The following is a 16,910-nucleotide window of genomic DNA, read 5'->3' on the forward strand; positions in this document are numbered from 1 at the left end:
TTTGATCCTTACCACAATCTTTAGAAATGAACAGAAGCAAATTTGTTAGCCTCTATTGCACATGAAGAAGCTAAAGTTCAAAGAGGTTAAATAATATGTCTGAAGTTTCATGGTTAATTAGTATCAGAACTTGTGTTAAACCTAGGACCTCTTTCTCCAGACCTCTCTACATTGTATTGTAGTACTTACATGATACTAACCAGTGATAGCAGTCACTACTCTGTCATAATGCTTCCTTCAGTGGCTTATCATTTTTATCTATTTTTTTCTTCCCTTCTTTTTTTTAAAGGTTTTATTTATTTGACAGAGAGAGAGATCACAAGTAGGCAGAGAGAGGCGGGGAAGCAGGCTCCCCGCCAAGCAGAGAGCCCAACACAGGGCTGGATCCCAGGACCCCGAGACCATGACCTGAGCTGAAGGCAGAGGCTTAACCAACTGAGCCACCCAGATGCCCCTCATTTTTATCTATTTAAAAGGAATCTTGGGGCCGCTGGGTGGCTCAGTCGGTAAAGCACCTGCCTTGGGCTCAGTCATGATCCCAGGGTTTTGGGATCAAGCCCAGCATAGGGCTCCTTGCTCAGCAGGAAGCTTACTTCTCTCTCTCTCTCTGCCTGAAGCTTCCCTTGTGTGTACTCTCTCTCTCTTTCTCTGTGTCAAATAATAAATAAATAAATAATGTTCTTAGATAGAATTAAATTATATTATAAAATAAATAAAAGGAATCTCAAATGAGTGAATCACAAGACACTAAGTTTGAAAGAGCTATTAAAGGATTTATTCCTTCTCCATCCCCATACATGTAAAAGTATGCCCCATGACATCCTTCCTTTGTTCCCTTTGTTTTAAAGTCAGAGTGTACATTCCTTAACTTGAGAAAATATCATGTAGCAGATCTAATCTATATGGACAAAGTACTCAGAGTTTGATAGGTTAAAAAAATGCAGAATGCATGGTATTAGGTCATGGATTGCAGAGGAGGCACAAAAATTATCCTGCCTCACTTCAACCCCACCAGAATTGCATCAAAAATTAAACAAACCACCATTAAATGAGAGAGTTTTATTTTCTGTGTCCTGTACTGATAAGCTCTAACTTTTCCTGTCCTTCCTTACCTTTGGCCACTGTCAAAAGTCTTATTCTTTGTAAAATAACAGATATCATATTGGAGAAAGCTATCTATGCTGTTTTATAACAATGATAAAGTATTAAGGCAGTATTTGAATCCTGGTTAACACAACTGAATTGTATAAGAAATCCAGAGATACACCTAAGTCTTAAATTTTGTTGGGAGGGACAGTGGTGGTGGTGGTGGGTGTTATTATTTCATATAAGATAATGGGAAAAACTCTGGTAAGGTGATGTTTGAGTAGAGAACTGAAGGAAATGAAGAAGGCACAGGCCATGTAGAATGGTGGCAGAGGGAAAAGCCAGGGCCAAGTCTCTGTGCACAGAGTTTGCTTGGCTTTTCTGTATAGGCTCAGGATAAACAGCTACAATACAGTTGTCATAGCCCATTTGCCGGTCATTAACTTTGAGCTCTATTTTACCTGCTGGCTGCTGGCACAATTCAGGTGCATTTTTGCTGCTCATTTATTTTCTGAAGAGTCAATGAGGATTTCTGCTATTCATGGCTCAGTGACTGGAGCCACGCCATGGCAAAATTTTCATCAGTCTAAAATATCCTTCCTTTGATAAATTCCTGACTGCTTCATATTGGATGACCAATGCTTCAGTTACACAACCTTGTATGAGTGGAAACCATGGAGCAGTGGCCACCAAGCAATGGTTTTTAATGCAGCCTTTGCTTGGCTCCTAGCTCCCCAGTGTCTGTCTGTTTCCCCAGAGAAGCAACTGTAGATATGGGAGGCATTTTTTTCTGGCATCCCTTACTGTTAGTTTACTGACTATATCTTACATTGCATGTATATTGTTAAGAGTTTACTTTCATTTTTTTCTATATACCTCTATGAGCTTGAATTTAAACAACTGCTTAATTAAAAACAAAATACTGAAAGAGATTGGATTCTGGAGCTCAATGTCATGTGTACTATGGATTATAAAGCTCCAAACTGATGCATTTGTATTGAGAAAATAATTACACACATGCATTACAGAAAAATATTTTTAGCAATTTGGCTGCATTTCAAAAGGTGTTATATCTTATTTTTTAAATGTGGCATATGATATATCCATACAAAGTTATACTATTTGGCAATAAAAAGGGATGAAGAACTGATGCATGCTACAAGGTTGATAAAACTGGAAAACCTTATGCTAAGTGGAAAAAGCCAGTCACAAAAGACCCTATGTTGTATGATCCCACTTATATGAAATGTCTAAAGTAAGCAAATCCATAAAGAAAGAGATTTTCAGGGACTAGGGGAAGCAGAGAACGTGGAGTGACTGCTAATAGGTATAGTATGTTTTGGGGCAGGGGGGTAATTAAAATTTTCTATGATTAGACAGTGGTGATGGCATTATAGTTCTGCAAATATAATAAAACCACTAAACCGTACATACTTTGTAAGGGTGAATTTGGTAGGTATGTAAATTTTATCTCAATAAAACTGCTTTATTTTTTAAAAAGAGTATAAGTTTACTATCTTTCTTGTGAAGGAATACCATTTATTCTGTGTTTATGAATGTTTTTCACATTTGGCTATGAAAGTATTCTTTTACAGTAAATTAATAAGTTTTGCATGAGACTTTTTAAAATGCTTACTTAGGGGTGCCTGGGTGGCTCAGTCGGTTAAGTGTCATGATCCCAGGGTCCAGGGACCGAGTCCCGCATGGGGCTCCCTGCTCAGCAGAGAGCCTGTTTCTCCCTCTCCCTCTGTCTGCCACTCTGCCTACTTGTGCTCACTCTTTTTCTGTCAAATAAATAAATAAAATCTTTAAAAAATTATAAATAAATAAAATGCTTATTTAGCAAAAGAAAGGGAATGTCAGTTCCCACACTTCGCTGGATTTTGAAATCCAGAAGTGTGGGATCTACTGATCCGTATCAGGCTGAGGCAACAGAGGCCAGATGAAGACATTATCAATATGCCCTAGAAAATAAGCAAGTTTTGAGAATGTATAGTTAAATATTCAAATGAATACTTGCTTCTTTGGTATTCTTCCTAATTATTTAAAAATAGTTGTATGACTTCCCTGTATCTCACCTGTATTGAGTCCCTCTGAGTGTCATATGGCATTCTGATAGGAAGCTAGAACCTCTCCTTTCTCATATATAAAACTCATATTTTACAAGTAAAATGACCTTAAATTTTAAATGACTTGGAAGATTGGAAATTTCTATAATTAGCTTTGATAGCACCACTTAGTTGAGGCTATAACCTTCTATTTATTATGAGCCAATAGGTTTTTGTAAGCTATAGGCATCCAGATCAAAATTAATTAGGATTCCAATTATGATATGAGGAACTTGAGAGGCAGAGTGCGGGGTTTGGGGGGTAGGGAAGGAGAAAAATGAAACAAGACGGGATCAGGAGGGAGATAAACTATAAGAGACTCTTAATCTCACAAAACAAACTGAGGGTTGCTGGGGGAAGGGGTGTTATGGAGAGGTGGTTGAGTTATGGACATTGGGGAGGGTATGTCATATGGTGAGTGCTATGAAGTGTGTGAGCCTGATGATTCACAGACCTATATCCCTGGGGCAAATAATACATTGTATGTCAATAAAAATAATTAATAAAAAACATAATAAAAAATTAATTGAGATTCCATATTTCTCTTACTCATGGAGTTTTTACCTACATGAGCATTATAAAATTTCCCAATTTTATCCCAGTCACACAAGTAACTCCTAGGCAAGTTCCTATGGTGGGTTTGTACTAAGCTCCTTAGATTATCAAGGCATGCCCTCTCTGCACAAGGAACTATGCTTCTGGCATTACTACCCTGATCCTTCAAATGTGTTAAAGGAATTCATATACTTTGCCTTAAAGTTCTGTTTTTCTAAGACAAGTTTCCAAATTTTTTTGACCATTTTTCAAAGACATGCTTTCTATCACCATCTTAGTTACACTTCTCTGAACACATTCTAATTATTAGCTTGGTTTTAGACATTTATATATCAAATAAAAATGTCTGTCCACATGGAGGTATTCAACAGATGAATAAGCAAAATGTGATGGAACTCAAGAGAGAGGTCAGAGTTGGAGATGGATTTAAGGGTTATCTACTTAGAGGTGAGAATTAAAACCAGGAGACAAGATAATGTCCCTCAGAAAGAAAGGAAAAAGAAAATTGTTGAGAAACAAATAATTAAACTATAAAAAGCAAAATGATAGTACAAACCCACCATAGGAACTTGCCTAGAAGTTACTTGTGTTTTCCCCAGTAGTCATGGCCACTGTGTGTACAGGGATAAAATTGGGAAATTTTTTTGTTCAGTTACACACTGAGCTTTTGACTTGTTACTGTAGCATAGCCTATTCTATCCTAATGAATGCACAGTCTTTGGTAATAATTTTGGATAGGAACCTAACATCCCATGTGTCCTAAAAGAAGTTAATTAACTTTTCTGGCCTGGGTTTGCTTATTAGTAATAATTGAGGGGTATATTAAACAATCTCCAAGGTTGCATCTATTCAAATATAATACAACATTGTGATATCTTTGAGCCAGGGAAATTTTCTGTGTAAACCATGGTGTTATCACAAATGTGTTGGTGCAGCTGGTAGAGTCAAAAACCTACACCCATTACAGACAGGGAATTGATTTCTTAGAAGTTGTCTTTGGAGATTTTAGAGATAAAGTCATGCCACACGATTTTTTTTTTTTTTTTTAGAGATCCAATGCCCAGAACTATCTTGGGATATTACCAAAATCTTACTTTTGTTTTACTCAGGATAATTAACATGGGGATTATCCTTCTTCGGTGATGGGAGAATGATGACTACTGATCATTGCGTATTTCTTTATTCCAGGTATTCCATATGCATCATCTCACCCAGTACGCACTTATCTATTTATCTGCCCATCATCTATCTAATCACTAGCAACCTCTATTATTTTCCCATTTTTTCTAATGAAGAAACTGAGACTCCCAGAAAATAAAATATCTTACCAACCAAATAGCAGTGCTAAAATCTAATCCCACGTTTGTCTGGGTCCAAAGGTCAGGTTCTTAGTCTCTAAAATGTCTCAAGGGTAGATTGTAAAGTTTAGTATGGAGAAAGTTTTCTAAGGTTGCTACCTTCAGATTTTGTTCCATCCCCTTTTACATGTGGTTAAATTGACCTCATCTGTCAAATTCACTCTATATGTCTCTCAATTTTGGTCACATATTAGCTTTTCCAAATTACTTCTATTCTTTTTTTTTTTTAAGGTTTCTCTTCTGTTTCAAGAAGTTTCTCAGCAATTTTTCTCTTTATTGCCTTTTTTTTTTTTTAACTTTTGTCTGCCCACATTACTTTACATATAATATGTTATGGTCTATTATTCTGTCTATAATTTTAAGTTCCTGGTTTAAAATAACAAGCAAAACAGTACTAAATTATAAGCTGTGCGGGTTTTCTATTATTGCATGAAAGGCATGTCATTTTGTATTTTTACCTTTTACTATAGCAAATTAAGTAACACAGATTGAACCATTCCTAATCAAAAACCTTCCTGTTCTTTCATTTCTATTTTTGCATCTTTTCTGACACAGTCTCGACATATCTTTTTCTAATGTCATTAACCTTCACTCTATTCTATACCTGTTGTATAACATTTTAGAGTAGTAATTCTTGGTCACCTAGAATAGGCTCTGAATAAAATATCAGAAAGAAAAATTTTTTTAAAAAATTACAAAGGTAATTCTTTCCGTAATATAATGTCAAAAATACAAATAACTATCTCATTTACTCAACAAATTTGGAATTACCATGGTAACAATGCCAAGGAAACATAAAGAAAATAGTGAAATAAAATGGCAGACAAAAAAAAATTATTTAATTTAAATTTAAAGATTAAACTCCCTAGAGACTCAATACTTCATCTACTTTTCCTCAGGAAACAATGACTATATAACATTTTGTTTGTAGTGTACACTGTGGTAATCTCCGTACAGTCCTTGTACGCCTTCCCTTTATGTTGTGACCAGCAATCACAAATCCACAGAGGTGGCCTACTAGTGTTTAATTCAATCAAAGTAATCTCATATTCCTTGTCATTGTGGATTCTATAGCAAAGGGATTGGATCAGCAATGAACATATAACACAATTAAGGCCAATGAAACCTAAGAACAAGTTGAAACTTTCTTATCCTTCTCAGAAAAACAGAGAGCTTTTGTTTGACTTCCTGTTTTTCTAATATGCACAAATATATCCAGGTACTGTTATAATCATGTCTCAATTTCAGATAACTTAGATCATATCTCAATATCAAATACATTAGAAGAAAGTAACACAGGGCTGTTTTATGAAAGCAACACCTTGAATTTGGGAACTCAAAGAAACCTTGAGAGATTATGTGAAAGATCTTTGAAATATATAAAGCATAACAATAATAAAAGATAACAATTTCTCCTCAATTCAACACACTGGGAAATTAAATTGTCTCTGGTTCACTTGTATTATTTTTATGTACCGTTAATCCAAGCTTACATAGGCTACTGGTGACATACATGACATATAAGACTCTCCAATAACACTATCTGCCTAATTCATTGAGTCAAACAATGCTGTGTGACTCTCAATACCTTTCATAATCTGTGTCCTCTACGCTCTCCCTCCTCTACTTACATGTTGTTGGTACTCCCTCATGTGTACCTGCATTTCCAGACTCTTCACAGCTCTACTGTGTCTCTCCTCACCCTCTCCATATTGTACCATCTTAATTTTTGCATTTTTACCTTTTGGTCAAATCCTCCCCCACCCCTGCAACAATGAAACCCTTCTCTACAGCAGTATTTGACTCTTTGGCTCTAATTACACATTATCATGCTTCTGCCTCTAATGCTTTAGTTTTCTCTGTGATTAGGTGGTTAGATCCTTGAGAATAAGGATTGAGGCTGATTTCTCTTTAACCTGCCTAAACCTTCAAACACTGTGTAGTAATATAGATATTAAATAAATACTTGATTGATAAACCATTTTTTACTATTTGTCTTACAGAATTTGTTGCATAGCTCTAGAAAAAGATGTTAAATAACTAGATTGGTTTAGGGCTCCCAAGATTCAGCAGATAAAAATACAGCATGCCAAGTTAAATAACTATTTTTTTTAATATATCAAATGCAATATTTGGGGCATAATTATGCCAAAAATTCTGGGTTTTAGTTTAAAATTTAAATTTCAGTGGATGTCCTTTATTTATCTGGCAACATTAGATGAGGCTGCTCTAAAAAAATATTTATTTTTCTAAATTAGAGCTAAATGTCACATTTGTGAGTCACTTAAACTTTACACCATTTTGCTAATCAAGTCCTATAGTATATGAAGTTCTCTTCATTGTTCTACCTGGCAGGACAAGAAAGAGATTGAATATCCATTATGTGAAAGTTGTAACGTGTACAAGGAGGCAAAGATGAGTAAGATGACATCTCTGCCCTCAAGAAGTTCATAGTCTTTGGGAGAAACAGCCCATTTCATGCCAGCCTCTTCTTGATATGCATCTACATGGCAATCAATACAGTTAAAATTTTTTTAGGCCTGACCCAGATCTCCTGACCCCAAATCTAAGACAACATTACATAGTTGAGTTGTCAAAAATGAAGTATATTTGTTTTGGAGTACAAATTAAATAGTTCCTGTCTCTGAAGTATTATATTAATAATAATTAACATAATTATATATTATATATAATTCTATATGATATAATTATAATTCATAATTTATAATCCTAAGTGAAAACAATTATTCATAATTTGGTTTGATCAGCACATTATTCTCAGAATTTGATAATGAGGTGAGTTTTTATTATGGAAGTTTCTTTTTCTGGTTTCTGGGTATTTAAATATGCATTTTTTAGCATATTCAATGGAAATGTATAGTAAGACATTTTTTCCCTCTGAGCCACTGTGTAAATCCTTCACAAGTAAATGCTATGCCTACTATTTAACGTGAGTCATTTATTTCAATGGTCATTAATATATAGTGGTTTAGATTTTGAACCTCTCTGCTGTGTGGCTTGGTCTGTGTTAGCTAATCTTTTATCATCCAGTCTTTTCTGCAGTGGAGAACAGGAGACAGGAGAGATTTTCTTTGCCTAGCACGATGTCATAATGGCAGTGTGTGTGCAAAATTTGATATTAGTTAAATTTTTAGCTCTACTCTGTTTATACTTACATGCCATATATTCAGTAATGACTGTAATAATAAAAAATTCCAAATTCCAGAAATAATAGCATGTTTTTCATAATAGTATTAAACATGTAACAGTGCATGTGTGTATGCATTTCTCAGACTTAGAACATAACAATTCAAGGTTTTAAAACAATGTCTCCTTAATGATAAAAATTTCACTTCTGGAATACAGTGTCATATCTTTCCGTCATTTTCCAAATATAAGCTATTGAACTCAACTCACTGATATTGATCTCAGTCTATATTTTCATGGAAGCCATTTTCAATTAAAATAAGGTGTAATTCAGGGGCACCTGGGTGGCCCAGTCAATTAAGCCTCTGCCTTAGGCTCAGGTCATGATCCCAGTGTCCTTAGATAGATCCCTGTACTGGGTTCTGCACTCAGCAGGGAGTCTGCTTCTCCCTCTCCCTCTGCTTTACCCCCCATTTGTGCTCTCTCTCTCTCTCTCATATAAGTGAAAAATAAAATCTTTTAAAAATAAATAAAATAAGATATAATTCATAAAATGATGATTTTTATGGAGTTCAATTGGTCATTAACACATCACATGAAGTTACAAATGAAGTGGTATTAAAAGGTACCAACAAGAATACTGGGGAAAGTTATATCAGTTTGAACAACCTGCCAATTACTCAGAAGAAAGCTGTAATTAACATTATCATTATGCCAAGTTTTGGATATCATAAAATACTCATTTATGGTGTATATTTTTGGTTGTCAAAGATTACCTTGGGTAGCTCTTCAATTTGATTGGCATCTAGATAAAGCTCCTCTAATGTCCTCTCAAAGTTAAAGACCTCCTTTGGCACCTGCTGAAGACTGCAGTGGGAGTAGTCTAAAACTGAGATGATTTCTTCTTCACCTCGGAAACATCGGCACGGCACCAGTCGGCCGATGATTTTCCGTTTGGTGGTCATCTCCAGGCACTGCACTAGAGAAAAAACAGAAAAAAAAAAACCAACAAACCATGCTTAATTGACTGAATTTGGAGGGCATTCCTGTAATATTAAAACCTTAGAAATTTAATTTTAGTATACGTTTTATAATTATATAATGTTTTCAAGTTTATATAGAACATGTACATGCATTACATCATTTAATACTTGAACAGCCCTGCAAGGTATGTGAGATTGGTTTTATTTCCATTTAACAAATAAAGAAATGGAATTCAGAGAGGTTAAGATATTTCCCATCATCACACAGTTTTGGAATGGCAGAATCTCCCCAGAATACAATCCTGACTCAGTGCAATGCAATTACCATGCTTACTTGATACACAGAACTATAATTTTTTTTTAAATTTTACACAAATTACATGGCAGAACAGAAATATCTGGAATTTGTTGGAAAAATTATATTTTTTCCATTTCTGTAAAAATATTCAAGTTTCACTTCTAAGGTTTATGATGACCTCTTTTTGGCCTACAAATTCAATCCACTAATGAACATATATTTATTAAATAACCCCTATGTTCCAAGCACTGATCTAGTTACTGGGATAGAGTGATGAATTAAACAAAGTCCCTGTTTTCATGAAGCTTCTATTCTATTGGAGATACAGATTAGAGATGGATTGGTTTTTTGCTTCAGAATGAGAACATATCTTTATGAATCGTTTGATTTTAATGGTAGAAAGCAACTTATGATCATGGTAGAAATTCCAATATCTTTCTCTAGGTTAAACTGACCAAATGACATGAAATCTTGCACAGGCTTGTACCATGTCACTTACAACACTTCATTAAATCTATTGATTTTCATGTTATTCTTCTAGACGCTAAGTCTTTTGAGAGTAGGAACTATGTTTTATTTATTTTGCATTTGTCTTAAAGCTTGACATACAGTAAATATTTAATAACAAATGTAGAGTGAAATAAACAAATTTGTATGGAAGCATAAAAGACCCCAAAATTCAAAGCAATCTTGAAGAAGAAAAGAAGAGCTGGAGGCATCACAATTCCAGACTTTAAGTTATATTACAGAGCTGTAAGGATCTGGTGGATCAAGATCCTTGATCAAGGATCAAGACAGTATGGTACTGACACAAAAACAGATCTATAGACCAATGGAACAGAAAGGAAAACCCAGAAATAGACTCACATGATATGGTCAATTAATCTTCAACAAAGCAGGAAGAAAAATAGTCCCTTCAACAAATGGTATTGGGAAATTGTATGTCTTCATGCAAAAGAATGAAACTGGACCACTTTGTGAAACCATACATAAAAATATATTCAAAGTGGATGAAAGGCCTATGCCAGAGATAGGAAACCATTAAAATCCTAGAGGCGAACACAAAGAGGCGGTAACCTCTTTGATGTTGGCAGTAGAAATTTCTTACTAGACACATCTCTAGAGGCAAGGGAAACAAAAGCAAAAATAAACTATTGGGTCTTCATCAAAATAAAAAGCTTCTGCAAAAGAAACAATCAACAAAACTACAAGGCAGCCTACAGAATGGAGAAGATATTTGCAAATGACATATATGAAAAAGGGCTAGTATCCAAAATCTATAAAGAACTTATAAAACTCAACACTCAAAAAACAAATATTACAGTTAAAAAATGGGCAGAAGACATGAATAGATATTTTTCCAAAGATATCCAGATACCTAATGGAAACATGAAAAGAAGATAAACATTACTCATCATCAGGGAAATAAAAATCAAAACTACAATGAGATATCACCTCATACCAGTAAAATGCCTAAAATTAACAACACAGAAAACAACAGGTATTGGAGAGGATGAGGAGAAAAGGGAACCCTCTTACACTATTGCTGGGAATGCAAACTGGTGGAGCCATTCCAGAAAACAGTATGGAGTTTCCTCAAAAAAGTTAGAAATAGAACTACCCTACAACCCAACAATTATACTAATATGTATTTACCCAAAGGGTACAAAATATTAATTTGAAGGGATAAGTACACACCAATATTTATAGCAGCAGCATCAACAATAGCCAAATTATGGAATGAGCTCAAATGACTGATGAATCAATAAAGAAAATGTGGTGTGTATCTACAAAGTGCAATATTACTCAGCCATCTAAAAGAATGAAACTTTGCCATTTGCAATGACATGGATGGAGCTACAGACTATTGTGTTAAGTGGAATAAGTCAGTCAGAGAAAGACAAATACCATATGACTTCACTCATATGTGGAAATTAAGAAATAAAACAAATGAACATGGCAGAGTGGGGTGGGGAGGAGAGAGCTAACCAAGAAATAAACTCTTAACTATAGAGAACAAACCAAGGGTTGTTAGAAGAGAGGTGGGTGGGAAGATGAGTTAAATGGGTGATAGGTGTTAAGGAGGGCATGAGCTGTGATGAGCACTGGGTGTAATATATAAGTATTGAATCACTAAATTCTATACCTGAAACTAATATTACACTGTATGTTATCTAACTGGAATTTAAATAAAAACTTGAAACTAAAAAGAAACAAACATACAAACAAAAAAATGAATTCATGAATGAATAAATGAATATATTTAGGGCTCTCCTCCCTCCCTCCCAACCACCATCAGCTATTGACAATTTATTTGAAAAACTTGTCATTCTAACTAAAAGGTCACTACTTCTGTGAATGTCTTTCCAAGAAGAATGATTGGAGTCTTCCTCTGAGTTCCCAGAACACTAATCACATTGCTTCCCAATTACATGTTCTATTTTCCTCCGAGGTAAGTTCTTTGAAGAAAATATCTTGGTCTTATTCATTTTTGAATTTGTAGACATGGCATAGTTTGCTGGCTACAGAGTAGTACTAAATGAGCATTAATTTGAAACATGAGCTTTTTTGGTTAATTTATTTGACTTACCAACATAAGTTTATTACTAGAAAGTAGTGTTAATTTATAAAAACAACATAGCATTTTGTTTTTTAAATTGCTTAGGTTAAGTCAAATTTGGAAGGAAGGGAGTAGAAAATGTTTAAGAATTGTTGGAAATTCAGCCCAAACCTCCTTATCCTTTCTTTAACTTCCAAAATTAATAAAATGATATTTTGAGGACAGGTTCATGAGTCAGCACTTTCAGATGGTTATTTGCACTTGGCATTCTGTAGAAAGCCAACCAAAATCATTAAAAGAATAACCTTTCTTCATTACTTTCTATCTCTTGAACTCCTACACTTCACATTTCTAGGAGCCTGAATCTCAAGGTTTTTTAATGCTTATTTTAGTTGATCTTACTTGAAATCCCTGATTATGGGTTGGTGGTTTCTCAGTCTCTACCTGGGACCTGGCATATATTAGGTAGCAAGTAAATGCATCTAGTAAATATCTGACATACTTAGGCACCTAGTAAATGTCTGTGGTAGTTATTACAGTTGTAAAGCTAAGTGATGATGTCTTAGCCATCATCATAGTGATGATGAGCCACCCTATTCCTCCCCCTACCACCCAGCAACCCTCAGTTTGTTTCCTGAGATTAAGAATCTCTTATGGTTTGTCTTCCTTCCCAGGTCCCATCTTGTTTCATTTTTTCCCTCCCTAACCCCCATGACCCCCCACCCTGCCTTTCAAATTCCTCATATCAGGGAGAGCATATGATAATTGTCTTTCTCTGATTGACTTATTTCACTTATCACAATACTCTCTAGTTCCCAGGTTTTTAATTTTAGTCACTGGTAGTCACATCAACCACACAGCTATAATGTCACGTCCTGTCTGCCTCCCTGACCCACAGATGAATACACAATCAATTTCTGATGCCTATGTTGCCCAGTGCCTATCACTCACCCTATTGTGTCGAACCATATAACTATTTCTTTATACCTGTCTGTTGCCGCCACTGTAAATTTTTAAATATAAATTAAGAGGAAAAAGACTATCCAGGCTTGTACCTAAACCATTTGGCCAGAGGGTCCACTGTCCACTGAGACTTTTGGAGCTCCGTTCACTTAAGACTGTTTTCCATTTCATTGTCCCAAAACTTAGGCTCTTCTGGTCATCTTTTCTGTCCCTTCTCTCATCCCCACAATGTACTGAAGTTTTCCCCTGGCCCAATTTCTCTCTTCTCTACTCCGTTTGAACTCAGAATATGTCTTATATCATGATCGACAATTCCACTGAATTTGTTGTCTTCACCAAATGCTCCCTCATAGTCTCAACTGAAACTTGATTCACTTGTAGCCTTTAAAAGTGAAGCATGCTGGGGCGCCTGGGTGGCTCAGTGGGTTAAGCCGCTGCCTTCGGCTCAGGTCATGATCCCAGGTCCTGGGTTCAAGCCCCACATCGGGTTTTCTGCTCAGCAGGGAGTCTGCTTCCTCTTCTCTCTCTGCCTGCCTCTCTGCCTACTTGTGATTTCTCTCTGTCAAATAAATAAATAAAATCTTTTAAAAAAATAAATAAATAAATAAAAGTGGAGCATGCTGACATTCTCATCCCATAAATACTTCAGGATTGAAAAGTGGAATCGTTATCCCCTTTGCTCTCTAAAAACTATTATTCTTCTCTCCTGTAAAACCTCTCTTCCTTTGATGGTCTCTTTATATAATAACATCTTCCTCTCTCAGGCCATTCATTTACCATCTCTTTAACACTCTTCTGCACCCATTGATAATTTTGGTATCTCATTTCTGAACTATCTCAATCATAACTCCTTCTAATCTTGATTTATTCTCCCTACATTAATAACTTCCAATTTTAAAGCTTTTCTTTAATCTAAATTTCTAAATAAATTGATTATAATGCTACTCCTTAATTTTTCAATTACAGGTTTGTAGCATGTAATGTGGTGGTTTAACTTCCTGCTAACAAATTTCAACACACTTCTAATCAAGCAAAATATATAGAAAGCAATATTGCTTTAAATTAGTAGTATGTAGTTTATAAATAAGGAAATTCTTATTTCCTTATTTATAAAAATAAGAAAAAATAAGGAAATTCTTAAAGAAACAAAAAAATGCACAAGAAATAAAATGTGATTATAGTACTACTATAGTCATATATATATATGACTACTACTACTACTACATATATACTACTATAGTCATATATATAGTCATATATAGTAGTATATAGTCATATGTGATAATTTGATCACATTTTATTTCTTGTGCATTTTTTTGTTTCTTTAAGAATTTCCTTACTTTTTCTTTGCTTTATTTTTCTATGTACCTTTCATTAATTCAATTCTCTATTTTCTCTTGATATAGTCAAGTGAATATAATATCTCATTTTACCCCTGGAATAATCCTTAAGGAACACTTGTATTTTCTTGTTCTTGTCTGTAATGTTTGTTTTTCTAGATCTGATATGTATCTGCTATCCTAAAATATCTCTTCACTATTATTCTGTGAATTTTCCATTTCTTTCTTGTGTTACATCTCCTATTTTCTGAGTCACATGTCTTTTTCTTTCTGGGCTTACTGGAATAAAACATCCAAGGTGAAATACAAGATCTAGTAATTTATTGAGGAAGGATTTCTGATATGTGAATCTCTGAACATGATTTCATTTCACCCAAAACAAGTGAAAGTTTGACTGGCTATATATTTCCAGGTCAGAAATAATTTTCTTTCATAAATTTGAAGACCTTTTTTTTTGTTGTTGTTATTTTCTAGCTTTTAAAATTGTTGCCAGGAAATCCAATTCCATTACTATTCAAAATCCTGTGATTTTCCCTTCCACCTAAACATCTTAGAATTTTTATGTTGTCTTCAGTCTTTTGAAATTTCGGGTAATGTGTTCTGATGTTTTTTTTTTAATCTATTATACTCGGTACTTGAAAGACTCTTCCACTTTGGAACCTCTTATCTTTTAATCTTGTTAAATTTTCTGTCATTATTTAATTGGTAATTTTCTCCTCTTTGTTTTTATTTTCTCTTTCTCTGCAATCTCAATTAGTTGGATGTAGGAGCTATCACCTACTTTTATCCTGTAGTTCAATTATTTTTTTCTTTTGTAATTTCTGTGTCTTTGCCTTGTTATTCTATTTGCTGGGAGATTTTTCTCAGCTTGATCTTCTAAATCCATCTTCTGTATCATCTTTTATCAGAGGCATATTTTTACTGCAAAAGTTACTTGTTGCTTCCTGAATATTACTTTTACATAGTATCTTGTTTGTATTTAAGGGTACCATGTCATTTTCATTTCTCTCAGAAGATATTAACTATAGGCTTTTTGTCTTTGTCTCCCTGCTCCTTGCATTATTTCTGAGTTCTATTTTCTGTGTTTCTTTTGATCTTTATCTTTCATAATAGTGGTTTTCCGCAAATATCTGGTGATCCCTGACTGTCCTTCGGAATTGAAGAGTGAAGCTCTCAAATGCTAATTGGAAGTTTTATATGTATGATAGGTTTCACCACAGGATGATCTGGCAGCAAGCCAAAGAATATTCTGGACTTATGCCTGGGGCATAGCTATGTAGCCATATATAGTGAGTATTTTGGTCAGTTTTCCTGTTTTTAGTACTAAGTATCTTCTGTTTCTTGCCTGGTACCTGTTGTCTCCCAGACTGTAAGGAGGTCTGTGCATTAACTCAGTTTTCATACCCCTTTCATACCCCATCTCAAAATTTGTTGAAATTTCTTATTTCCTGATGCTTTCTCTTCTGTTTTCTCTGTCCATATGATTATGCATATTTTATTTTATTTATTTATTTTTAAAGACTTAATTGTTTGAGAGAGAGAGGGAAACAGTATGGCAGGAGAGACAGAGGGAGATGAAGAGAAGCAGATTCTATTAAGTGTGGAGCCAGACACAGGGCTGGATCTCATGACTTGGAGATCATGACTTGAGCCAAAATCAAGAGCTGGATGCTTTATCGACTGAGCTACCCAGGTGCCCTGAGTATATCTACTTTAAAGTTCTTTTTAGTTTCATAGAATAATCTGGGTTGTAAGAATAAATTTATAAGGAAGGCAAGAGATTAACTTCCATGTTTAAAATAAAGTTCTCTTTTAATCCTTTTCCTTTCTTCCTACCCAATCTATTAGGAATATTGGGCAGAGAACTACATCTTTCTTTTGGAACTGCTCTTTCTCTGGCTCTCCTGACATCATACTCTTCTGACATTTATTCTTCCACTTTGGCTCTTCCATTTCAGTCTTTTGAGAAGGTTCCATCTTCTCTAACTGAACACTGAGATTTATAATATTAGGTACACTCCTACATCCCACCCCTCTGCCCTGTCCCAGGCATGTTGCCTTTCTAACTCTACACTCTCTCTCTTTACAATCTTCATTCACCCGACTTCATTTAACTTTGATAATAAGTGGTTGTAAAATTTCTTTTAACTCTACTCAGATTTATTTCCCTCATCATTTCCACTTTATGTTTTAAGGGCATCTCAAACATAACATGACAAAATTGATGTGATGCTCTTCAAAGGTACAGAGCACATCATCATGGTCAAGAGCTTGGACTCTGGCTGTGTGTTTTATCCTTATGTTTAGTCATCCGCCAAATAACAGAGTACATACAAAGCACTTAGAATTGTGTCTTCAGGTTTTAAGCATTCACTAAGGGTTAGCAATTACTGCTTTGTCCAAACCTCCTCCTCTTCCTGTGTTCTCAATCTCAGAGAACAGCAATCCCATTCACCCAGCTTCTCAAGATAGAAACCTTGGTATTGTTCTTGACTCCTCTAGTTCCCACACT

General features: G+C 34.9%; 1 protein-coding gene across 6 annotated transcripts in view; it reads right to left on the bottom strand.

The window, feature by feature from the left end:
• LRRC7 (leucine rich repeat containing 7) overlaps positions 1-16,910 on the bottom strand; it is a 575,277-nt gene that overhangs the window by 334,011 nt on the left and 224,356 nt on the right. For all 6 annotated transcript variants that reach the window (XM_047725077.1, XM_047725083.1, XM_047725078.1 and 3 more), the window contains exon 3: positions 9,031-9,233. In XM_047725077.1, the coding sequence (XP_047581033.1) occupies positions 9,031-9,233 (203 nt within the window). The remainder of the gene's footprint in view (positions 1-9,030; positions 9,234-16,910) is intronic.

The sequence above is a fragment of the Lutra lutra genome, chromosome 4, assembly GCF_902655055.1.
Source record: "Lutra lutra chromosome 4, mLutLut1.2, whole genome shotgun sequence".
Classification (NCBI taxonomy): domain Eukaryota; kingdom Metazoa; phylum Chordata; class Mammalia; order Carnivora; family Mustelidae; genus Lutra; species Lutra lutra.